This window comes from Spizellomyces punctatus (genome assembly GCF_000182565.1).
Source record: "Spizellomyces punctatus DAOM BR117 chromosome Unknown supercont1.6, whole genome shotgun sequence".
Classification (NCBI taxonomy): domain Eukaryota; kingdom Fungi; phylum Chytridiomycota; class Chytridiomycetes; order Spizellomycetales; family Spizellomycetaceae; genus Spizellomyces; species Spizellomyces punctatus.
In genome coordinates, this window is record NW_015971542.1 from 280434 (window position 1) to 301802 (window position 21369).

The window sequence follows — 21369 nt, forward strand, 5'->3', positions numbered from 1 at the left end:
GTGTCGCCTAGAGTTTCGCCAAAGGTATCGCCAAAGGTGTCGTCTGTAGACCCGTCTGTGGACCCCTTGGCGACCATTACAGTGGGACATGTCCCGCCTGTTCCCAATTACCACAACCTTCCTGTAATCACACCACTGACCGTACAACCTCAGCCTCCCACCCCAGCCTCCCACCCAACCCAACCACCCATCCAACCACCCATCCAACAACAAGTACAGCAACAAGAACCACCCCAAACAAAGACAGCAACAGCAATCCTCCAAAAATCCATCTCAATCCTCCAAAAATCCACTCGTCTCCACGCACGCCTCAACACCCCCTCCCCACCCCCCCAAAACACCCACCTAGCAGCCCTCATAAAAGCCCGTCGAAAAGCCCTAGACGAATACCGAACAGCCACAGAAGACCTCGGACGACGTACAAGAGATTACGTACGGTGTGTTCCCGGGTGGGGAAATACGGCTGCGGTGGATTTGGTCGAGAGTGTTGAAGTCGTTTTGATGAAGTTGGCCCAGTTGAGAGAGGTTTTTAGTGAGATGGTTTGAAATTTATGGGTGTTTTGGGAGGTGTTTTTGTTTTTTGTGTGTGAGATTGTGTGAGGAACTCGTCACTCGTTCATGTTAGGAAGGCCCATTGGATAGATTGATATTAGTAAACAATATAGATGGACACTTATGAGATAGATTCGGAAAAAGTACATTTACATATCATATTTCCTTTCTCAATATCATACATGTTTTCTTGTCTTTCTTTTTCACTCGTTGTTTTTTTTGCGTTTATTAAATGTCCATCAACTCAGAGTCCCCAACGACCATGAAATGAAAATGACATTTATTGACGAAACATTTTTCTTTGAGATGTGACGATGGCGATATTCTGGTAGTCATTACTTTATATACCTATCCCCATTACTTACGTTCAAGATCAAGTCCAAGAATATCCATGTGCGGTCTCGTGCTTGGGCCATTTGGGGTTATAGTTAGCGGGTTGAGTTTGTATGGTGTCATTCATAGAGGTCAACCTGCAAAAAAAACTCCAATATTTGAACATTTGGGCATCCCATGGCATACCCAATTGTTGCTCAAGAATATTGATTAATCACCAGTCAAAGAATATTGACCTGGGTTCTCCAAAGGTTGGTCGCCTGCAAAAACCCCAATGTCATACTCCACACACAAACTCACACACACATCCAGTATGCTCAATCAAAACCGCCCATCTAAACGATTATAAAGTCAAACAATGCCAACAGGCACCCACACCCAAAAACGCTCATTATTAACCTGTGATATATTATTATTATTTTATCCCCACCACTTGGTATCCCACGTTCACAGAAAAATGATAGTATACAAATAAAATGTCCCAAAGTCTATCAAAAGTGCGTGTGTGTATCAGAAAATAAAACCTAAACCGTGGCTGTATCCCCAATTCCCTTGCCCCCAAAATAAGAAAAAAAAAAAGAGAAAATTAAACGGGAGTTCCCCACCCTTTGCGCGCAGAAACAACCATAATCCGAGGCTTTTCACCTCCCAGCTTGACAACCTTCCAAGCCGGTTTATACCGATAAAAGGGTGCAGGACGACGCGACATGCGACGATGCGAAAAGGAAACGTGAGGGTTTGATCCGCATGCAATCAAAATTTTGGACATGACGGGGTCCAGCATGGATTTGCGGAGCAAGAGTTCGCCGTGGTGGCGGGTGGGATAGTATAAAACGTCCAAAAGCGTGTCAGAGGTATACGAGTGCTGGGCGTCGAGGTAGGCCTTGACGCGGGGGGAAGGGACAATGGCGTCGTGGCCGGCCAAGAGGACCGCATTGCGTCCGCCGCGCCCGTCTAGAGTCGGTTGTGGCAATTCGTCGTAAAATAAAATGTTTTTGGACCAGTGAAAGTGGCGAGAGAGGGAATGCGCAATGTACATTTCGCGCGAGACAAAGTAGCTCATGAGCAGTTCGAGGACCGAGGTGGGCGGGCGGTACAAAAAGTTGTAGGCAATGGCGGGGTCGCACAAGAGAAAAGTGACGGGATCCAAAAGAACCACTGACGAAACCAGGTTGCGATGGAGAGGCGATTTGAGGATCCACGAAACCGCAACGGTGCCGAGCGAGTGGGCGACAAAGGTGGCGCGAGGGTGCTTGTCCCGACGGAGCATGCCAGATAGAAAACTCAGGGTGTCTGGGATGGTTGGGACTTGCTCTTTTAATTGCATGGAAACGTGGGGCCACTCCAAGAGATAGATGGGGACGTTGCGGGGCAAGCGAGCCAGGAGCTGGAGGTACGCAGCAAAGCCAATGCCAATGCCGTGGACAAAGACAATGGGGGTAGCACCGAGGGGCGTGGGTTCTGTGGCAGGGCGATACAAGTACCTCAGCGTGCCCGTTCCAGCCACATCCATGGGATCGAGGGTCCTGTAGTAAAAGCCCAGCTGGTGGAGCAAGCGGGTCCCGATCGCATTGAGGCATTTTGTGGCAAGGTAATACACGAGGGGACGGTGCGTTGCTTGGACGGGATCGAGGGTGAGACGGATGCATTTGGCGGCGGGGTTGCTGCCAAGAGGAAAAACATGGTCTAAACGCTTTTCAATGAGCGACACCAAGTCATCCACGTGCGCCCGCTTGTCACTGTCGAGGGTATCGACATCCTCATCGAGAAAGGCCCAAGCGACCCAGGAATTGATATTGTCTCTCTGAATCTGGTCAAAGGAGATATTGCCCAGAAACCAGCCGGCAATGACACGCTTCATGTCGTTGATGCGTGTTTTTATGGGAGAGGCTGCTTCGAGAGCATCGAGACAGCGCACGAGGAGAGCGCGACGGGTGTCTGGGTCCGATGTTGCATGGTACGCTGGGTTCCGTCTCTGGAGGCGCTTGACTGTCAGCAAGTAGTATGGGAACCAGAGAGTTTCTGCGGCCATCCAAGCAATGAGACTAGCAAAGATAAGCGTGCGAGGGAGAGATTCTTGAGAAACGATCCATAGCGTCGAGGGACCCCATACCTGTTTGTGTTGATATTAGCATGTGTAAAGCAAAAGTTTAGCATAAAATCCAATGACACTACTTGCCAATAGATAAGAAATGAAGAGATATGCAATGGGAGTGATAGCCCGTAACAAGAGAATAATGAATTGACAAGCGAGATAGGCAAGAGAAGAGCGAGACTGTGTAAAAGAGCGTGCAGCAACGCTATGCACCGCGGGCATTCCCATCGTGAGAGAATGCGAGTGCGAATCAGTGCGATTGCGTGAGAGTGCGTGTGGGAATGCCAATGAGCGTGCGAGTGCAAATGAGCGTGGGAATGTGTGTGTGTGAGAGAGAGAGAGTATGTAATAATAATAATAATAATAATAATCTAAAAAGAAGAATGAGTGTGAGTGAGTGAGAATAAGAAAGAAACAAGAGAAGGTAATACTCACAAAAAGAAAGAAACTCTCTCTACTCTCTCTCTATTGTCGTGTGTGTGTGAGTGTGAATGAGTGAGTGAGTGAGTGATGATGAGAGAGTTGAAAGTCGCTTGTTGGTCGTTGTTAAAAAGCAACTTGTTCTCTCTCTCTCTCTAGTCTTTCTATCGCCCGTTTGTTTTTCTTATTCTCTTCTCTCTCTCTTCTCTCTCTCTCTCTTCTCTCTCTGTGTGTGTGTGTGTGTTTAAATGGGAATTGTCTCTCTCTCTCTCTCTCTCTCTCTCTCTCGTTCTCTTGCCAAGTTTTCTCTTGTTCTTTGTCAAATTTCTTTCACTTTCTCACACACGGCTAAATTCCTCTCTCTCTCTCTCTCTCTCTCTCTTATTATGGCCATGCTGTCTCTTTATTATTTCATCATCATCTGATCTTTCATTTTTTATTCTATTTATATCTACTACATTTTCACATGTCTATTCTTATTATTACATTCACATTTATTGTCATTTATTCACATTTATTTGCTTACATACACGCTTATTGTCTCTACTCTCTTTCTCACGCACTCTTTTCAATCTCACACATTTCTCTCATGACACTCGGACAATCCAGGCCTGGCTCTGACCAGGCATTCCCTCGTCTCGACAGTCGTCATGACACACGCGTAGAAAAGAGACAGAGCACAATAATGCACAAGGAGTTTGAAGCAATCTTTGGCAAGGTCGCTTGGGAACAAAAGTCTCCGGAACTTGTAAAGAGAAATGTCATTCAGAAAAAGCATGTTTTGATTGAATTTGGTGACAAGGAGTGGGATCTCGATGAACTTAAACGTGAGTATTTGAACACGAGCCATTCCGAGCGTTGATGAGTGAGAGGTTATCAGGGGGGATTTGATTCACGGAGGAGGAGCAGCGATGGGCTAATCACTGATTGATCATCGAGAGGAGGACACCTCTCGCGATCGTTTATGCGCGCAACCCGAATCTCACATCTTGGTCATGAATGTTTTCTTCTTACAGAGGCAGCACTCGACAAGACATCCCTGACCACTGTCACGCGCTCGGTCCGCCGCATCCTCTCCTCGGCCCTCCTCGACGAATTTCTCGTCAATGGCGCTCTCTACGCAAGGTATGTTGACATCCGCCAAATCATGGCATGTGTCGTATGGATGGCATGTGTGATGGGGACTGAGACTCGTTCGCTCAAAACATTTAGGTGGAACGTCTGGACACTCATTTTAGAAAAATCTCGCACAACGCACCGATTAGGGGCTCTACAAAACCCGCGGGCCGTTGGATTAGGTCCCATTGCAAGGTGCGTATATCCCCTTGGATAACTAAACATAAACAGATGGTTGATGCATGGGGGGGACCGTGCTCTACAATGCGAGCAGAAAACGGCATGAATATGCACAGAGGGTTGCGTCACAGTAGGAGATCCCTCGTGCGCTGCAACGCAACCCTTTGCGAGAAATGAAATTCCCTTTGTGACTTTGCTTACACCCGCCTTCTCACGCCCCCTCTTCGCATAGACACCCCTTGTTCAATGACGAAACCCTCACCCTCCCCCAAGCCCAGGCAACCCGCACAACAACCCTAAAAGCCTTTTCCCTCTCCTACTGCTTCCTCCTCCTCTTCATCTCCACCCACTCCTCCTCACCCGCCAAAGAACGCCTCCACTTTGAACTCGTCTACACCCTCGCCAAAGAAATCATTCCAACCCTCCTCAGCATCCCGAGTCATACACCCATGATTGAACAGGATTTGGATCGCTTGTTCCGCGGTGGGCTGTTTTGTGGGGAGAGTGTCGGAGTCGTTGAAGACGCTGAGGATCATTATGTGGCCAGATTGTTGAGTGGGGGGTTGGAAAAAGTTTTGAAATCTCGTCCGCCTAGTTCGAGACGTTCAGTGGTGCGTCCGACGAGTAGTAGTCCTCGATCCCACTATTCCCTTCCAAAACATGCTTGGACAGCAGCCAGTACAAAGAGTACAAACAGTGATACACCAAAAGACGACACGATAGATCCGTCTCCACCCCCACAACGTCGTACGCCATCTAAACGGAAAATTTCGTTAAATGCTGTTAGGATGGCGAGATCGCCTTTGGCGGATAGTGTGCTACCACCCCCGCAGCGCTTCTTGTTTGTTCAGACTCGGGGACGGGGTGAGAGTCTTGTCGGGGTTTAACGATTCAGTAAGATTGCAGGAAACCAGTTTTGCTTTAGGGTCCATAGCGTAGGTGTACTAGAGTACAATTTACAGTAGATCCCCTCCCTTTACAAACACACACACACACACATTGCATGAGTATTGTGTAACACACTTGTAGCATTGTAGTAGTGTTGCAGTACACTGGGTTTCCGTATCAAAAAAGAACATGTCAAACACTCATTTTTTGACCTTTAACCCCATCAAGATCTTATGCACCCATTGGTACGACCAGCACTGACCAACTGGCCAGGACAAACAAAACGCAGAGCACATGATATGGACATTCATTCACGCAAAACAACCTGTTTTATTACGTGCATACAAACTAATATCCAAATTGTGTAAAAATGCCATTTGTCATACAAGTGCATAAGCACCTGCAAGTTTGCTACTGTTGTTGTAATTTGCGACCATGACTACCCACGGCCTCCACATGCCAGTATAAACAAACACACAGCACATGATATGGACATACATCCACGAAAAAAAAAAACAGTGTTCTATTACATACATCCAAAGAGAAACTAATATCCAGAGGTGTAAAAATGCCATTTCTCCCACAAGGGCTGATAATCCCTCAAAATACCTACCGAAAAAAAACATTTATTAAAAAACTCGCAACAACCACCCAACAACATGAACATACCAGCAAACAAGGATATCAACGGCCTCTTCCTAGCACCCTCCACAAAAGCATCCAACCGTTCTTTTGTAAACCGCTCATAAACGGGATTACGCAACAAGTAGTACAAGAGAAGCCAGCACCGGCGTTTGGTTTCGTCTTTTTCGAGAGAGGTTTGTGGGCGGTTGAGGGATGCGAGGAGGGATCCGAGTTCGAGGGTTAGGGAAATCAAGTAGGGTTTATATGATTTAGGTCCGTATCTGCGTAATGTCAAAACTGTAATAAAACGTTAAAAGGGACGTAAAACAACCCAAAAGCGATAACCAAAGTGATATTAAGAAGAGAAGGAAACATACCATACACCAACGGTCGAAAAATAAACACCCATTCCGCCCACTTGTGACATCCCAACCGATTCAACAAATCCACCGGACTCGACGCACGTTCCGTCAAGGCCTTTGATAACAAAAACTGAACTGCTTGGTCGTACCCGCCCTTTTGGGTAATCACGTCAACGTGGACGTGGTGTTTCCCGGTACGTTTACCGGTCCATGTACCGGGTTTAGAGGTTGTCGGGGGTTGGATGGTGCTTGGATCGTAGTCGCGTTCAGGAACGGCCGAGTGGAGGAGCATACGGTTTTGTGAGAGTTTCAAGAGGGCTGTACGGCATACCACTCTGTGAATAATCGGTTAGATGATTCCGTTTTTTACCGCCATCCCATAATTTTCAACAAAACACAACACTACGCACTTTATCACCTCAATCCCCAAAACAACTCGTCCCCTCCCTTTTCGTCCCCCCAATTTCCGTGCCCCCATCTCCACCAACACTTCCACCATTTGCACCATCGTTAACGTATACGCAACCTTTTTGTACCAACCACCCGATAGCAGCATATGCCGAGTGTATCGGTTGAAATTCGAGGTGGGTGCCTCGGGGTTTTGTTGGTGGGCTGCGGCAGAGAGGATGGTGTCGTGGTAGAGGGACATTAAATTCACCGTAGCGAAAACTATACAAATGTTAATTGTTTGCAGTCCCTTTTGAGAAATGATATAATTTAGGGGAACAACTTACTCGCTTCAGAAGCCATATCAGCGTCATTAAATCTCCCTAATAAGGTTGTCAACACTGCGATCCCATCACAATTCTTCCTCTCGCTCACACCCTAACCTGGTAAAATGTACGTCAAGGACCGCAATCCACTCTCGATCCCGCTAATCTGGGGTGCATTATGCAAGACAAAGTCTTCGTATTTCTTAACGAGATTCGACATGTCCTGCCCTTGTAACTGCAAGTTTGCACGAAACAATTCGAATCAATGTTAAAAAAGATGTCGAATGGATATCGCGTACAAAAAAGACCAGATTCCACTTTGACAAACTCGTCAAACAACAAACGAACACTAGATGGGAATCCTTTCATCCGCGTCACGTGATTTGATGACACACGCGCCAGGGGCCAAGGGAAGGAACTTCCAGCTTTTGTTGTTTTTGTTTTCATTCGAGTTGATTTCTGTTTTTCTTGCTTTTGGGGAATAACAACGTTTTGCATTTGGCATGGCCCACTGGCAGGCCCTCCCACTGGAACTCTGGACCGTGATATTCACATTTGTGCCTGATCCGTCATCCCTCAGCCTAACATGCAAAACCCTACACACGCTCACACACGACCCTTACACGGTCTCAAAATGGCTCATCACGGCTTATGGCCGGGCATTGGCGTTTTATCGAGGGTGGATGGAGCGACGGAGGGTGTTGAATTGGGATGTGGCTTTGCAGATGGTCAAGGCGGGTGCGATGTTGCAAAGGTTTTTTGTGCAGATGGTTGTTAAAGAAATGGGAAAGGCCTCTGTGGAGCCGGGGTTTTATGCGTTTTTGGTGGGGGAGGGATTCAAGAAGTTTGGTACTGAGGTGTGTGTGTGTTGTGTCAAGTTTTGTTATGGTTTATATCTTTACTAAAATCCTGCTTGCAAAACGCCTGGACAGGTGGATTATACCGGGGACGATGCAGCGGCGTTTAGTACGGCCCTCTTTACGACTGTTTCCCTCCCACACCTCCATCGTCTCATTACCACATTTCATTTCCATCCCCTGAAACCCCTCATCACCCACCCTGAAGAATCCATCTACCGTCTCTCAAAACTCGACATGGCCCTCCTCGACCACCTCCTTGGCACCGGATGGGATCCGACCCCATTCAACGACGGCGTCATGAGACGTGTAGTCACCGACGATGTGACGCCTGATGTATTGACAAGCTATCTTACCCGAGGCTTCACCCTAACACCCCAATCCATCAAAGCCGCCCTCCGAAAATGCGATGAAGGAACGCTAACATCCCTGAAAACGCACGTGGAACCCACTCTACTCGAATCCGCCGTCCACGACCTCTTTATCGACAACCTTGCCCCCGATTTCCAATTCTCGAATGGCCTCGTTGCGTTCCTTTTACGCCATTTCCGTATCCCTGACCCGATTGTCGAGCAGGCTCTTGTGGATCCCCATCCCTCCGAGACCTGTCTGCCTCTTACACCCATCACCCGGTGTTTCAAACAACCCAAACCCGGTGTCGCATGGCGGTGGATCCTCCGTACCTATGGCCCCACACACCGGTTTACGCAATACTGCTTTGACGACGCTTTATTACGCCTTTCGCATCCGGATGGGAATGTCCGACCCACTACACACGATTTCCTTGCTAGCGGTGTTAAATTCTCTCCACGGCATGTTCGATACCTTTCAGCAATCGCGATGGGGTGTGCAGGGTTTGCGGTCCTTGCTGCTCACGATCTCCTACAACGTATGCGCCAACAAGTTGTTTCTGATGGTGGGGATGCCTGGGCGGAAGTCTTTGGATCTGAGATGGAGCACCTAAAGAATTTGCCTTGTAAGAAGGAGGATGGGGATATGCCGGTTTGGGCTTCCACCCGACGTCCTAGTGATCCCCCGTTTCCTGCTGCGTGGTTTGTGCGAGAGATGGAGAGTATTGTTGAGGAGATTGGGAAAGGGTGAAGGGATGTTGGGGAATTGTTTTGCTTTTGGGTGGACTTGTGTGTGCTTTTAACAGTATTTTATAAAGAACCGTTTTGCACTTGAACTCCTACCACGTCCAGTCGCTATTGATTTATGACTCATTTGCCAACCCTCTCAAAAAGCACCTCCCACTCTCGGATCCAACAAAACCCAACTTGCACGATGCCAACCACCATAACACCCTACGAAGGTAAACCCCCCACACTTTGCATTCAACATGCACAAAATAAGAAACACTCACAAACCAATAATATCAACAGAAGGATTCTGGGCCCGAACCAAACGAAAGAATGCCGAAAACCCCTTTATAGCCCCGGGTACATGCCCAATCCCCTTCCAAAAAATCATTCTTTTCATAACTCACACTCATTTTATTTTATTAGCGGTGGTACTAACATGTTACGGCCTCTACCGCATGTCCGTAACATTATTCCGACATGACCGGATTGGATTCCAGAATTCGCAGAGATTGCGTGTGGGTGCTCAGATGGCGGCTTTTGCGGCTTTTGTGGGGGGGATTTGGTATCAGGATTTAAAGAAAAAGGGGGAGATGGGAGTTGGGAAGCCGGTTGAGAAGGTTGAGAAACCGGTTGAGAAGAAAGAGTGAGGAATAGTGTGGGTGGGAGGTGCAAGGATACCACGGAGCAGCAACACTGGAAATCGATCCATGTATATATTTGAATACACGAATCAAATGAGGATATCTTGTTGGAATTTGTAGAGCTGAGTGTATGTTCATATGGCGGTTTCGGCGTTTCGTAGGGGGATTTTGGTATGGGAATTTAAAGGGGGAGATGCGAGTTGAGATTGAGAAACAGGGTGAGAAGGATGAGCGATGTGTGTTGTGCGTGGGAGGTGCAAGGATATCACGGCAAATGGACCAACAAAACCGGATATTGACTATTGTGCGACTTTTTTTGAATATACGAATCAATTGAGGATATCTTATCGGAATTCGTGAGTGTGTGTTCATATGGCGGTCTCTTTTGTAGGAGGGTTTTGGTATCAGGATCTGGAGAAGGGGGAGATGCGAGTTGAGAAACAGGTTGAGAAGGATGAGTGATGTGTGTTGTGGGTGGGAGGTGCAGATTATCACGGCAAATGGACCAACACCCGTAAAGTTACCGTTGTGTATTCATTGTTGAATATACGAATCAAACAAGGAAGATATCTAATGGGACATGTCCATGTAACCAAAAACTTTTTTTTTAACGGCAACTTGTCCACCAAAAGCGAAAAAAAAAAAAACCATCAAACATTAAAGAAAAATACACAACAAAAACCTACTCTCCAATCTACTGTCCAAACTGTTTCGCACGATAAAGCTGCCTACGAAACCTCACCCCAATCCTCTCAAGCACACTCGGCGAAATCCTCAAACTCGCACTCTCACAATCCCTCAAACACCCTTTAACAGCTCCCATCAAATTAGCCGCACAAGCAACCAGTTGGGCATCCCGATCACGATCCATAGGTGCAGACGCTTTAACAGCCGCAACAATCTTGAGTTGTTGTCCCAGGGTTTGAATCTTATCTGAACATGCTAGGAGTTGAGCACGTAACCTCCGATCCGTACATGCCTCAATAATGGGTCGAGCACTTTGGGAAACTGTCATGGCTTGTGATGTGATTTGTTGGGCGGAGGCTATAAATGCTTTTTTGGTTGCCGGTTGGGCTGAGGTGCGGAGTTGGGTGTGGAGGGCTGAGAGGTCCAAGAGGTTTTGGGACATGATGGTTACGGCGTGGACAATGGGGTTTTGGGTTGATGTCCAGTTTGAGGCTTCGACTTTGAGTTCTTGTCCTGCAGCCTTTTGATGCGTAGGGGACTTTAAAACCTTTTTTCAAAGAGATCAATGACTACAAATATGCCCTTACCTTGATGGGCTCCGCTTTAGCCTCCTCTTCAGACAACAAAACCGGTTTCTCCTCCTCAACAATAACAACATCCTGCAACGTTTCCACCAATTCATCCAAAGCATGTTTAGCACTTTTCACATTCGTTTCTTCTTGAGGCTCCGATTCTTGTGTATTTGTATCCTCAATGAGCTCGTTTCCGCCCTTGTAGTTTCGGATCACGTCGCCGAGGCCTGTGAGGTGGGATGCGAGGTCCCGGACGATGGAACCGAGTTCAAGGGCTGCGTCGAGGGAGGAGGCGGTCAGGGAGTTGAGGACCAGTTCGGCGCCAGATAATAGTTGTGGGAGGACTAGAAGAAAACAAAATAGAGTTTCTCAATATAAACATATGGAAAAAAAACCTTTTTGAATAACATGCCAAAAGATAGGACATACTTGTTTCAACCTGCTTAATCTTGGCATCTAATTCCTTGCGATATCCAGCATCTTCTGTATTCTCTGCCTCTTTTCTTGCGACTGCTACAAACTGGTGGGCAGCCGATACAAGCAGTGCAGCTTCCTGATGTGTGGACCGGATGTCACCCTTTGAAGCCACGGCTGCTAAAGCACGGGCATGATGCTCAAACCCATTCTCTTTTAACCACAAAAAGTGTAAATATAGATACCTAGATACGCAAAAAAAAAAAAAAACCAAAATGATACTCACTGGCTCCCGATACCAATTCATGAGCTTTAAACACCCCTTCCTGTCCCACCATTAACCTCTGCACATCCTTGACACCGTCTTCCCACGCCGCAACAACAGCCTTGTAATGCTCCTGAGTGGCAGCATCAGCAGGATTCGCCACCAACAATTCCGTAGCACCTTTTAAGCCAGATGTTAACCCCTTTAGCCGATCTCTAGCCACTTTGAGTTCCTGCGCAAGTTGGGGATGGGTCCGACACACCGTATCCATGGCCGTCGTAGCAAGTGCATACAATTTCGCTGATTCACCTTCAAAGCGTTCTAACCCCTCTTGAACGGCTTTTGTGTCCCCTTTTTTAGCGGATTCGTGAATGTGTGTCAAGAGTGTCCCGGGTTGGGTCGTGCTCCCCACATTGGCGATCACGCTCCCAGCTTCGGAAACGATACTCTTGTTCAACCCGGTTTGAAGGGCCTCCGTGCGTGCCGTGAGATTATCCAGTGCGGTACGGAGGGCACGTTCGGTCTCTGGGGTAGGTTTTGCTGAATAGTCTTTTAGAGCCTTTTGGAGACGGGTTTCAGAGTTTGTAAGTTCGGTTACTAGGGTCTCGCAGGCGGCTTTTTGGAGGGGGTCTTTTAGGCCTTTGATTTGATCTAAAAAGGGGGGTGTATTCAATACATTTTCCTTGTCCTTTTCACTCCATTTTGATTAAAACTACTAGTACGCACCTTGAGCGTGCTGGATGATGGCACCGATGGCATCGGATTGCTCCGTAATGGCTCCATGAACATCTTGAGTTGACCCGGATTGAAGGCCTCGGAAGATTTTGGGAACGTATTCTTCGGCAAGCGCTTTTCGGAGTTTGCCTACCTCGCCAATCTGGTCATACCAAAATTCAGTGTCAAAACCCCTCTCTTTTCAACCACCAAGCTCAAAATAAGACAAACAACTATACCTCCATGGCCAACCCTTCCTCCTCCGTTGTAAACTGCACCACCACTTCAATCTCCTTAACCACGTCCACCAGTCTCTCACACGTCTCCTTCCGAGCGTTCTTGGTACCCTCCTTTCCAGGATGCATCAAACACAACTTGCACACCCCAATCAACCCCGGACTCTGCTTGGTCAACGCCACAATAGCCGTCTTGAGCCGCGTTTGCAAGACTGGGTACAACAACTCTGCGACACGCTTATTGGTCAACTGAGCCAACACCACAATCGTTTGCGACGCTTGGGCAATGGTTTGAACGTAGCTCTGAGCATCGGTAGGTGAAGGGGGCCCAAGGGTGATGGTGTAAAGTAGATTCCGGAGGAGCGTACACGCTGACAAAATCTTTCGAACCTCGGCATCATCAAACACATTCAATACTTGGGTCGTTCCCGATAAAATCCCCTTGACAGCATCCAAAAGCCCCTGTCGTCCACTCTGAGAATACGGATCAGAAACTAACCCCTGAGTAGATTCAACGAGCAATGCAGCAGCTTTGGTGACTCCTTCGCACGCTAATGGCATATCTCGCTTCATAATCTCATCAGCACTAGGTTGGTCTTGGATTTTTTTACCGACTGAGACGAGGTTGGCGATTTGGGATTCGACCCCGCTGGCCAAGGCCGACAAGTCTGGCATGGGTGTTCCTTCCGTTTCGGCATCGGATACAATGACAATGAGTGAGCTGACTGCTTCTGCTAACGGACTTAGAACGGTTTTGGAGGTTGTTGTGTGCATTTTTTTTTTTAAAAGTATCGTGTGTGTTAACAGCAAAAGTTCAACTCCCAACACGTATTTTTCTAGGCGGAGTTGCTTACGGCATTCACCTTCCACATGAATATTCCATCCACATTGGAATGCAAGCGTGGAGATGTCCGAATTGGTAAACAAAATCCTAACGCGGTATAGTGCCCTGTCGAGTGTCCGCACACGAAGCCGCTGCTTTTGTTGGGGGAGGTCTTTGCTTGCAATTTCCCTTTTAGCCAAGTGGGGAGGGTGAACTTTATCTGGTATCTTTTTTTAATTATTCTTTTGTTTTTCCTTTTGGTGTGTTGGGTTGACAGTCCTGCCTTTGTTTACTGCAGGACTTTAAGTGATCGTCTTGTCTGGGGATTTTGAAAGGTATGTCCCATCGTGTTTAGGATGGCGGGATGGCGCTGGTCATGAGGGTGATCTACGTGTATATACACCCGCGATGGGAATATGTCCTTTACTGTGCGCAGACTCTGTTAGCGGTATTGCTGAGGTCATACTGCATTCAGCATCTGGTACGGTTGCTGTGGGGACTGGGCAAATATGCACGTTTAGATTACACCGAGATCTCGCTATGTGTCACCGCCATCTTGGCGGAATGCACACCAGTTGCATACGACATGATAGTCCAGACTGTCAACCAACACTTTCTGACAACTGTCTTGCACCTCATTGTCTACAGATGTCACCCAACCACAATGTCCATCAAGTGGCGCCGACACGCTACCGTGTCGAAGGGCCCGGCAACATGTACTTTTCCAACTTGCAACTCGTTGGTAGCATTTTGGGTGTTCCTCTGGGTATCGTCCTGCTCACGGGATGGCCCTTGGCATGGTTCCCGTTCCTGGCCGTCCTGCTAGCTCTTCCCGTGTTTGCGGCGTACAATGTCCTGTACGCTCAATATGCTCCTCCGATTCGCCCCCAGAAAGGCCTACCGGGCAAGAACATTGAGGATTACATGGTGATAAAGGACAAGGAACTTCAGATCTATTCTGGCAAAAAGAAGATTCCCATTGAGACCTTCTTTGAGAATTACTTTGATGAAAAGATTGATATCAAGGATGATATGTTGGAGCTTTTGGAATCGAGACATGATTGGGCTTCCTTCATTTGGACCACGGCTCAGGCAAAGTTTTTCTTGACTCAGTGGATTCCTGAGACGCTCTGGCATTCCAAGAAGCAGGATGAGGATCAAGTGCGGGACCACTACGACCGTGGAGATGACTTTTATGAATCATTCTGTGAGTGAACCGCTTGGTACTGCCCTCATGTCAGCACACGTATCTAACCGTGTGATTTTGCTTTCTAGTGGGCCCGATGATGATCTACACCTCTGGTATCATGACCAGCGCCACCAAGCGCGAAACCCTTGAAGAATTGCAACAGAACAAGCTCAACTTGGTCTGTGACAAGATTCAACTGAAACCCGGCGACCGGATGCTCGACATTGGTTGCGGCTGGGGGACCTTGTCGGTTCATGCCGCCAAGGCCGGAGCCAAAGTCACTGGTGTTACCCTTGGAAAGAACCAGGCTGCGTGGGGAACCCGCAAGGCGCAGGAAGCTGGCGTGTCCTCCAATGTCCAAATCCTTTGCAAAGATTACCGTGACATTCCCTTCCAAAAGTACGACAAGATTACTTGTCTTGAGATGGCCGAGCATGTTGGTGTGCTCCGCTTTCAAACATTCTTGTTGCAAGTTCGGGAAATGTTGGAGGACGATGGTGTATTTTTCCTTCAAATTGCAGGGTTGCGTCGGACTTGGCAATATGAGGACCTGATGTGGGGTGTAAGTGTTGTACTGTCCCTTTCTTGGCCCCTCTGTATGAGCGCTGAGCGTCTGTCTATTTAGCTCTTTATGGCCAAGTATGTCTTCCCTGGCGCGGACGCTTCCTGCCCTCTCAACTGGTACATTGAGCAGCTGGAACGAGCTGGCTTTGAGGTGCAGAGCTCCGAGACTCTTGGTGTGCACTACTCGGCGACGATTTACCGCTGGTACTCGAACTGGTTGAAGAACAAGGACAAGATTATTGCCAAGTATGGTGTGAGGTGGTACAGGATTTGGGAGGTATGTCAGTTGACCTTTTAGCCAGTTATTGGTTCTGGTTTCATTGACCTTTGTTACACCCGTTTGGATTTCCAGTACTTCCTTGCCTATTCCACTATTATTGCGAGACAAGGCAGTGCTACTGTCTACCAACTGGTTTGCCACAAGAACTTGAATTCGTTTGATCGGAATCAGTTTATCGAACGACCGAGGCTTTAGTGGTTTTACCATTACTTTGTAGTAGGGGTTTGAAACTTATTTAGGATTATAGGAAGGAGAGAGGGTTGGGGTATCTAGATGAACGTTTGGGGCTTAGCAAAAAAGTGTAGAAGTTAGGGACTTTGGTCTTAAAACTTGTACTTTTTTCGGAAGATGAAGGCTTTTGATGGTTTTTCTTTTTATTGTGCAGGGCGGTGTGCTTGATTGAATAACTGTTTGACGTGGTACCCCACTGACCAGCCAACCGACCGTGACTATTCCATCAAAATCAAAAACCATTTGATTTCCACTCTGCGACTGCGCGGCAGTCCCACCAAAGCAATATTTAAACCCACCATCACATATAACCTCTTTTCTGCATTTCTATTCTCCCTACTTGCTCAAAGTAGGTCGAGATATCCACCACGCTGAGTGATGATTGATCGTAGCAGGTAAGGAGAAGGACAAAAAGATCGAGTACGTATTTTATGTATTCTCTTTGCCCTCATGTCTGTAACCGTTATATCTGACAGCTGGCCTGTATTCTTTTCTTTTATACTTTTTGAATAGAAGGATTTTTGGGGGCTTTTTGGAGAGAGGTTGTTTGGAGAGGTTTTAGATTTTGAGATGTATATTGTTAGTAGTTGGAATATGTTGTGACTTTTGGCTTTTCATGAGGTTTTAACAAGGATGAGTGAGGACCAGCAAGCCGGCTCTGAGTGGGGCACTGAACGATACACAGCTAACACTCATCAGAAAAGGATTTGATGCGTGACGTTAAAAGCCTGGTTGTGCATAACTGGAACAGACTGGGTAGAGTCGCATACTGCAAACGTACAGTAGATGCAGAACGACATGAGTGGGTTCTCATTCAAATGAGTTTCTATCTGCTAATTTAGTTTGTATAAAGTTTACAACCTCAAAAGTCCACGTTGCTCATCATCTTTTGCTCAAACCCCACTACAACTCATATCGAGTATTGCATCGGACAGATAAACGGGGAACACAGCAGAAACATAGCAGCGCGTGCAGATTGATGGGCATAGCCATACCGCCATAGCACCATCTATAAAAATAGGGCGAGTTGAAAGAAATGCAAAACCACCCACAATGGAAAACATCACCCATGTCCGCGCAGAACAACCAGAGTTCCCGCAACGTCGCGCAGAACACTCGGATTTTGTCAAAGGCAAAGTAATTGGATTGCACCAAGGAGGCCACTCCACCAGGCAGATGGCACACATTCTTGTTATCCCACAATCCACTGTATCAAATATTATCATACGATACCGGACGACTGGATCGGTTACCACACCTAAACGTCCCGGACGCCCTCGTGCTGCTACACCAGAACAGTTGGCCATCATTAAGAACACGGTATTGGCTCTTCGGTGCTCCCCTCTCCGAGTCATCAAGCATGAGCTGGAGACCAAACATGGAATTAAATTCCATTACCAGACTCTCTTGGCTATTATCTATAGCCTCGGTCTTCGGAGTAATGTCGCTCCTTGCAAACCTTACAAACCACCCGTGGGTAACTGAAGAGCTCGTCTTTGGATTCAATGGACAGGAAAAGTTAGCTTGGACACTGGCAGTGATGAGTTGTACTTTACCATATTCAGCAAAAGCAGAGGGTTAGCTGTGTATGCTCAGTGCCTGTCTGTGCAGCGGTGCACGCAGGATATGGGTCGCATGCTAAATATGTTAGTCATTTTAAATACGTCAAATTCAAACCCCTGGTATGCTTAAACATTGAATAGGTCGATACGATTAATACAATACATATCATGAAGAAGAAAAAAACTGCCAAGAGCTGTACGAAGTGACGAGAGTGGGATTTGAACCCACGCCTCCGGAGAGATCAGGGCCTTAACCTGACGCCTTAGACCAACTCGGCCATCTCGCCATGTGGATTTCAAGGGGTAAACGACACTCCATTCTTCACAGTTGGTCTTGCGAGATAGTCAAGTCGTTTGTTGCTTGCAATCTGGTAGATCCCTCCCGAATGCCCAAGAGCCAACCATCCTTGCTATGATCTCGTCTCCTGGGAAAAGCCCATCAAAGTCCACCCGCTCCTCTCCTCCACCCGACCTCGGCATCACCTCTCATTGGTACACCCTCTTACTCGAATCCAAAGGCGGACACCTCGCGCTTTTCTCCACCTACCTCTTCACCATCTTTATCAAATGGTGCGTATCTCTCAACGGATACTCTGGCCAGGGCGTTCCACCCCTCTACGGCGACTTTGAGGCGCAGAGGCATTGGCTAGAATTAACCGTTATTCTACCGCGCGAAAAATGGTATCGTTACGACCTCCAGTATTGGGGGTTGGACTATCCATTGATAACGGCATATCATAGTTGGGTTATGGGCATTATGTGAGTTTATAAAGTGTGCTTTAAGTGTGGAGATGAGGTCTCATGTAGTGTTATTGCAGAGCACGGTGCATTAATCCCGAATGGGTTGCGCTGGACACATCCCGTGGATACGAAAGCGATGGACTCACGGTGTTTATGAGGGCTACGGCACTCGTAACGGAGTATGCCTTGTACGTCCCCGCTGTTGTCTTTTTCGCTAATCGTTGGATAGGGTATGCAGAGTTCGTTCCCAAAGTTTGTACCTAATCGTTTGCCGAGTGTCCGTCGGATCTTGGCTCACGTTTCTCATATGCAGAATGTTCTCATCCTCCTGATACTCCTTCAACCCGCCCTTATTATCATCGACCATGGTCATTTTCAGTACAATTCAGCCATGTTGGGTTTCACGGTGTGGACCATCATGTGTCTGATTCGCGGCAAATACCTCCTCGGAAGTATAATGTTTTGCTTGGCGCTGAATTATAAACAGATGGCACTGTTTTATGCGTTGCCTGTTTTTTGGTTTTTGCTTGGTCGCTGCTTTATTGAGAAAGGGTAGGTTTTTGCGGATTTGTTGCAAATCGTGCACGTTGATCTCATGGGATATTCATTGGCGATAGTGGCTTCCGGTTATTGATCAAGATCGCATGTACAGTTGTCGCGACATTTGCTATCATCTTTGCCCTCTACTCTACATCCCTACCCGATGTCCTTCAAGTCTTTAAGAGAGTTTTCCCCGTTGAACGTGGACTCTATGAAGACAAAGTGGCTAATGTCTGGTGTGCAATCAGTGTGGTGATCAAATTGCGACAAATGTTTGATCTCCAAACATTGGTGTATGTCAGGTAAGGTTTTGTGCTGGAGGTTGGACCTTTTTCGGATTCTCGTTGAACTGGAATTGTAGTATCCTAGCCACACTCCTGTCCGTCTTACCCTCCGGCATCAATCTTTTCCTCAGCCCAACACCTAAGCGTCTCGTATACGCGCTGCTGAACTCTTCATTAGGGTTCTTCCTGTTCGCCTTCCAAGTCCACGAGAAATCGATCTTATTGCCGCTGTTACCCGCTACGTTATTGTTGCTGGACGAGCCGCTATGGAGCGTGTGGTTTAATAACGTGGCCATGTTTAGGTAAACCATCGTTGCGGTACATGCGATTTGAATTTGGTTGTTAAATGCTACTGTGCATTTTGTAGTATGTTCCCTCTGCTAAAGAGGGATCAGCTCGTGCTTCCCTATGTCCTCCTTTTACTTCTTTGGAACTGGTTTGCCAGTTTCAGTATTAGACAGGCGTCCAAGAATGCCAAGATCGTAGTGCTGGTAATGTCACTCCGCTTCTTGATAACGCTAAAAACGTTTTTGTCCTCACTATTTGTTGTTGATTACAGCTTTCATACATGCCGATACTTTTGGTCCACACGCTAGAGGCAACGGTCCCGCCCCCTGCAAAATTTCCAGACATTTACACAATGGCCAGTGTCGGAATTAGCACCGGACTTTTTCTAGTATTTCTAGTATATTTCAATTATCGACAGTTTACATTGAGTGACAGTAGTATACCCAGCATCAACAACAAACTAAAAAGAACATAGCCCATCGTAAGGAGTTGCGTTCGTTTAATAAATTAAGTGCAGAATGCCCGGTAGGAAGTGAAAGGACCATCTCCCAGCCCCGTCAAGGTGACAGCCACGCCTGCACTGATGAAAAACACGTAGCCTGCTTTTGCATCCAAAACAGTCTTGGTCCCAGTGTTGCTATACTCAATCTTTCCGTTTCCCTCCGTGACGATCAACACGCTCGGTCCCGCGATACCTTCTACTGTTTCTTGTTCTTTCTCAAGCCGGGTGCGCAGAATCGAAAACTCTTGGATAGGGGGATCGTACAAAGTTGTGTTCTTGAGGCCTTTGTATGGGTCTCCGTGCAGAATCTGGGCATCAGCCGGACCGTAGTTGTAGGTTAGGCATTTGACGAGGGTATCCACATCCTTGAACTTTGGTGTCAATCCCGAACGAATCACATTGTCGGATGCAGCCATGCACTCCACGCAATCTGCACCGGAGCGGTAAATCAAAAAGAAGTTCAGATATCACCATTGAAAATTAAGCTTACCCCCGGAAAGGTACGCATGTGGCTCATTGGCGGCCAAAAAGATTGATTCGCCGGGGCTCAGCTTGACATGATTTAGTAAAAATGCGCAAAATACACCAACGTCTTTGGGAAACTGTTCATTCAGACGGTAAACCAGTTCAAACAATCCTCCTTTGGTGTTTAGTCCATCGGCTTGTATTCTGGTTATCAATTTGTCCAGTTGTTCATGGAGCGCTTTTTCGTCGCTCTCCATCAATGTTTTGAACAGGAGCTTCAAAACATCCTTGTTGGCCGCGAGATCTTTGGCATCAGTTGATTCACCCGCTTTATCCACTTGCACTTCGAATTGTTTGGATACGGCATCACCGATCAGGTCCCGGAATTCGGGAAATTGAGTGAGATTGGCCTTGATTTCTTTCAAAGGGCGGAAGTTGATGAATGCTTCAAAAGGGGTGAGGGCAATGGCCTAACAAAATGCATTCATCGTCAGTCAACAAAGTCGCATTCGTTGCTCTATGGTCTCTGTACCATTTCAGGCTTGTGGTTTGGGTCCTTGTAAATATCAGGGAACCTTGCATGCAGGTCGCCTGCCAATTTCTTATCCGGATGCGCTTGGATGGACAACGCCTTTCTGATGGACAAGACTTTGAACAGGAAGGGAAGGTCGCCGCTGTATTCTTGGTGTAGCTTTTCAGTCAAGTTTGTTGCGTTCAATATCGTCTTGAGAGGGGTATCTGTGTCGAAGACTTTTGAAGGCCCGTTGGGGTGGGTTCCCATCCAAAGCTATTTACCAATATTTTGTTGGACTGTAAACCCGATTTGTATGATTCGCATGCTGTCTCAAACGAAGCCTACCTCTGCATACGGCGTGTTTTCCTTTGCGGCAAACTCTGGCGAAGCAGCCGCAAGCTCCGCGACTTTGCTGTCCTTTCCTAGCTTTCCCCAATCATATGATTGACTTTTGCAATCCAGACGGATGATGGGCGCGTGTGCAGTCATTTCAAGGACGTAGTGACTGGTTGAAACGTTTTAGATGGGTTGATGAATGTGGTTTTCTCCTTTTTACTGGCTTAGGCTGACTGTCAACAGCGCGGCGGATGCGCCCCGACAGCGCTGCTTATCCAGGTGGCCACGTTGCTCATTTA

The 21369-nt window shown here is 47.3% G+C and overlaps 11 protein-coding genes and 1 non-coding gene across 12 annotated transcripts in view; 7 read left to right on the forward strand and 5 right to left on the reverse strand.

Moving 5' to 3' along the window:
- Positions 1-745, forward strand: part of SPPG_03795 (uncharacterized protein) — a 1941-nt gene extending 1196 nt beyond the window's left edge. The window contains exon 3 of the mRNA XM_016752042.1: positions 25-745. Coding sequence (XP_016608711.1) covers positions 25-546 — 522 coding nt within the window. The 3' untranslated portion in view covers positions 547-745. The remainder of the gene's footprint in view (positions 1-24) is intronic.
- A 527-nt stretch (positions 746-1272) lies between these two features.
- On the reverse strand, positions 1273-3779 carry SPPG_03796 (uncharacterized protein). The gene is made up of 3 exons (XM_016752043.1): positions 3416-3779; positions 3065-3351; positions 1273-2998 (listed from the first exon to the last, which is right to left on the reverse strand). The coding sequence occupies exons 2-3, from the start codon at positions 3206-3208 to the stop codon at positions 1472-1474; spliced, it is 1671 nt and encodes a 556-aa protein (XP_016608712.1). The 5' UTR covers positions 3209-3351; positions 3416-3779; the 3' UTR covers positions 1273-1471.
- Positions 3780-3973: 194 nt separating this feature from the next.
- SPPG_03797 (uncharacterized protein) lies at positions 3974-5787 on the forward strand. Its single transcript, XM_016752044.1, has 4 exons — positions 3974-4227; positions 4417-4525; positions 4613-4711; positions 4929-5787. The coding sequence occupies exons 1-4, from the start codon at positions 3990-3992 to the stop codon at positions 5581-5583; spliced, it is 1101 nt and encodes a 366-aa protein (XP_016608713.1). The 5' UTR covers positions 3974-3989; the 3' UTR covers positions 5584-5787.
- Positions 5788-6100: 313 nt separating this feature from the next.
- Positions 6101-7611, reverse strand: SPPG_03798 (uncharacterized protein). Its single transcript, XM_016752045.1, has 6 exons — positions 7401-7611; positions 7305-7340; positions 6981-7239; positions 6586-6905; positions 6254-6505; positions 6101-6193 (listed from the first exon to the last, which is right to left on the reverse strand). Exons 1-6 carry the CDS (start codon positions 7501-7503, stop codon positions 6132-6134), a joined length of 1032 nt encoding a protein of 343 aa, XP_016608714.1. The 5' UTR covers positions 7504-7611; the 3' UTR covers positions 6101-6131.
- A 114-nt stretch (positions 7612-7725) lies between these two features.
- On the forward strand, positions 7726-9321 carry SPPG_03799 (uncharacterized protein). The gene is made up of 2 exons (XM_016752046.1): positions 7726-8140; positions 8216-9321. Exons 1-2 carry the CDS (start codon positions 7787-7789, stop codon positions 9239-9241), a joined length of 1380 nt encoding a protein of 459 aa, XP_016608715.1. The 5' UTR covers positions 7726-7786; the 3' UTR covers positions 9242-9321.
- A 54-nt stretch (positions 9322-9375) lies between these two features.
- SPPG_03800 (uncharacterized protein) lies at positions 9376-10427 on the forward strand. The gene is made up of 3 exons (XM_016752047.1): positions 9376-9452; positions 9523-9579; positions 9646-10427. Exons 1-3 carry the CDS (start codon positions 9425-9427, stop codon positions 9867-9869), a joined length of 309 nt encoding a protein of 102 aa, XP_016608716.1. The 5' UTR covers positions 9376-9424; the 3' UTR covers positions 9870-10427.
- Positions 10428-10474: 47 nt separating this feature from the next.
- SPPG_03801 (uncharacterized protein) lies at positions 10475-13546 on the reverse strand. Its single transcript, XM_016752048.1, has 6 exons — positions 12755-13546; positions 12528-12678; positions 11823-12452; positions 11552-11749; positions 11138-11466; positions 10475-11070 (listed from the first exon to the last, which is right to left on the reverse strand). The coding sequence occupies exons 1-6, from the start codon at positions 13523-13525 to the stop codon at positions 10558-10560; spliced, it is 2592 nt and encodes an 863-aa protein (XP_016608717.1). The 5' UTR covers positions 13526-13546; the 3' UTR covers positions 10475-10557.
- A 158-nt stretch (positions 13547-13704) lies between these two features.
- On the forward strand, positions 13705-16023 carry SPPG_03802 (uncharacterized protein). Its single transcript, XM_016752049.1, has 6 exons — positions 13705-13797; positions 13873-13909; positions 14223-14781; positions 14850-15325; positions 15389-15604; positions 15680-16023. The coding sequence occupies exons 3-6, from the start codon at positions 14223-14225 to the stop codon at positions 15800-15802; spliced, it is 1374 nt and encodes a 457-aa protein (XP_016608718.1). The 5' UTR covers positions 13705-13797; positions 13873-13909; the 3' UTR covers positions 15803-16023.
- An 846-nt stretch (positions 16024-16869) lies between these two features.
- Positions 16870-17584, forward strand: SPPG_09146 (uncharacterized protein). The gene has a single exon (XM_016757303.1). It carries the CDS (start codon positions 16892-16894, stop codon positions 17321-17323), a length of 432 nt encoding a protein of 143 aa, XP_016608719.1. The 5' UTR covers positions 16870-16891; the 3' UTR covers positions 17324-17584.
- A 20-nt stretch (positions 17585-17604) lies between these two features.
- On the reverse strand, positions 17605-17687 carry SPPG_10080. Its single transcript has one exon. It is a non-coding gene; the product is annotated as a tRNA-Leu (tRNA).
- Positions 17688-17708: 21 nt separating this feature from the next.
- Positions 17709-19792, forward strand: SPPG_03803 (dolichyl-P-Glc:Man(9)GlcNAc(2)-PP-dolichol alpha-1,3-glucosyltransferase). The gene is made up of 7 exons (XM_016752050.1): positions 17709-18159; positions 18219-18393; positions 18455-18693; positions 18759-18983; positions 19043-19267; positions 19333-19456; positions 19525-19792. The coding sequence occupies exons 1-7, from the start codon at positions 17813-17815 to the stop codon at positions 19726-19728; spliced, it is 1539 nt and encodes a 512-aa protein (XP_016608720.1). The 5' UTR covers positions 17709-17812; the 3' UTR covers positions 19729-19792.
- SPPG_03804 (mannose-6-phosphate isomerase, class I) lies at positions 19610-21305 on the reverse strand. Its single transcript, XM_016752051.1, has 4 exons — positions 21080-21305; positions 20753-21007; positions 20246-20690; positions 19610-20185 (listed from the first exon to the last, which is right to left on the reverse strand). The coding sequence occupies exons 1-4, from the start codon at positions 21221-21223 to the stop codon at positions 19761-19763; spliced, it is 1269 nt and encodes a 422-aa protein (XP_016608721.1). The 5' UTR covers positions 21224-21305; the 3' UTR covers positions 19610-19760.
- Positions 21306-21369: the final 64 nt, after the last annotated feature.

What these genes read in the sequence shown, in the direction of transcription:
- SPPG_03796 (XM_016752043.1), bottom strand. Translation starts at nt 3,208, where the DNA reads ATGGGAATGCCCGCGGTGCATAGCGTTGCTGCACGCTCTTTTACACAG. An exon ending in TCTTCATTTCTTATCTATTG is followed by an intron (nt 2,999 to 3,064) that starts GCAAGTAGTGTC and finishes CAACACAAACAG; the next exon opens with GTATGGGGTCCCTCGACGCT.
- SPPG_03797 (XM_016752044.1), top strand. Translation starts at nt 3,990, where the DNA reads ATGACACTCGGACAATCCAGGCCTGGCTCTGACCAGGCATTCCCTCGT. An exon ending in GGATCTCGATGAACTTAAAC is followed by an intron (nt 4,228 to 4,416) that starts GTGAGTATTTGA and finishes TTCTTCTTACAG; the next exon opens with AGGCAGCACTCGACAAGACA. An exon ending in AATGGCGCTCTCTACGCAAG is followed by an intron (nt 4,526 to 4,612) that starts GTATGTTGACAT and finishes CAAAACATTTAG; the next exon opens with GTGGAACGTCTGGACACTCA.
- SPPG_03798 (XM_016752045.1), bottom strand. Translation starts at nt 7,503, where the DNA reads ATGTCGAATCTCGTTAAGAAATACGAAGACTTTGTCTTGCATAATGCA. An exon ending in TGATATGGCTTCTGAAGCGA is followed by an intron (nt 7,240 to 7,304) that starts GTAAGTTGTTCC and finishes ACATTTGTATAG; the next exon opens with TTTTCGCTACGGTGAATTTA. An exon ending in TTGGGGATTGAGGTGATAAA is followed by an intron (nt 6,906 to 6,980) that starts GTGCGTAGTGTT and finishes GATTATTCACAG; the next exon opens with AGTGGTATGCCGTACAGCCC.
- SPPG_03799 (XM_016752046.1), top strand. Translation starts at nt 7,787, where the DNA reads ATGGCCCACTGGCAGGCCCTCCCACTGGAACTCTGGACCGTGATATTC. An exon ending in TCAAGAAGTTTGGTACTGAG is followed by an intron (nt 8,141 to 8,215) that starts GTGTGTGTGTGT and finishes ACGCCTGGACAG; the next exon opens with GTGGATTATACCGGGGACGA.
- SPPG_03800 (XM_016752047.1), top strand. Translation starts at nt 9,425, where the DNA reads ATGCCAACCACCATAACACCCTACGAAG. An exon ending in CACCATAACACCCTACGAAG is followed by an intron (nt 9,453 to 9,522) that starts GTAAACCCCCCA and finishes TAATATCAACAG; the next exon opens with AAGGATTCTGGGCCCGAACC. An exon ending in AAACCCCTTTATAGCCCCGG is followed by an intron (nt 9,580 to 9,645) that starts GTACATGCCCAA and finishes TTATTTTATTAG; the next exon opens with CGGTGGTACTAACATGTTAC.
- SPPG_03801 (XM_016752048.1), bottom strand. Translation starts at nt 13,525, where the DNA reads ATGCACACAACAACCTCCAAAACCGTTCTAAGTCCGTTAGCAGAAGCA. An exon ending in CATCATCCAGCACGCTCAAG is followed by an intron (nt 12,453 to 12,527) that starts GTGCGTACTAGT and finishes CCCCCTTTTTAG; the next exon opens with ATCAAATCAAAGGCCTAAAA. An exon ending in CTAAAGCGGAGCCCATCAAG is followed by an intron (nt 11,071 to 11,137) that starts GTAAGGGCATAT and finishes ACGCATCAAAAG; the next exon opens with GCTGCAGGACAAGAACTCAA.
- SPPG_03802 (XM_016752049.1), top strand. Translation starts at nt 14,223, where the DNA reads ATGTCACCCAACCACAATGTCCATCAAGTGGCGCCGACACGCTACCGT. An exon ending in TGACTTTTATGAATCATTCT is followed by an intron (nt 14,782 to 14,849) that starts GTGAGTGAACCG and finishes TTTGCTTTCTAG; the next exon opens with TGGGCCCGATGATGATCTAC. An exon ending in GGTGGTACAGGATTTGGGAG is followed by an intron (nt 15,605 to 15,679) that starts GTATGTCAGTTG and finishes TTGGATTTCCAG; the next exon opens with TACTTCCTTGCCTATTCCAC.
- SPPG_09146 (XM_016757303.1), top strand. Translation starts at nt 16,892, where the DNA reads ATGGAAAACATCACCCATGTCCGCGCAGAACAACCAGAGTTCCCGCAA.
- SPPG_03803 (XM_016752050.1), top strand. Translation starts at nt 17,813, where the DNA reads ATGATCTCGTCTCCTGGGAAAAGCCCATCAAAGTCCACCCGCTCCTCT. An exon ending in ATGCAGAGTTCGTTCCCAAA is followed by an intron (nt 18,394 to 18,454) that starts GTTTGTACCTAA and finishes TCTCATATGCAG; the next exon opens with AATGTTCTCATCCTCCTGAT. An exon ending in CGCTGCTTTATTGAGAAAGG is followed by an intron (nt 18,694 to 18,758) that starts GTAGGTTTTTGC and finishes CATTGGCGATAG; the next exon opens with TGGCTTCCGGTTATTGATCA.
- SPPG_03804 (XM_016752051.1), bottom strand. Translation starts at nt 21,223, where the DNA reads ATGACTGCACACGCGCCCATCATCCGTCTGGATTGCAAAAGTCAATCA. An exon ending in CAAACCACAAGCCTGAAATG is followed by an intron (nt 20,691 to 20,752) that starts GTACAGAGACCA and finishes GCATTTTGTTAG; the next exon opens with GCCATTGCCCTCACCCCTTT. An exon ending in ACATGCGTACCTTTCCGGGG is followed by an intron (nt 20,186 to 20,245) that starts GTAAGCTTAATT and finishes GCTCCGGTGCAG; the next exon opens with ATTGCGTGGAGTGCATGGCT.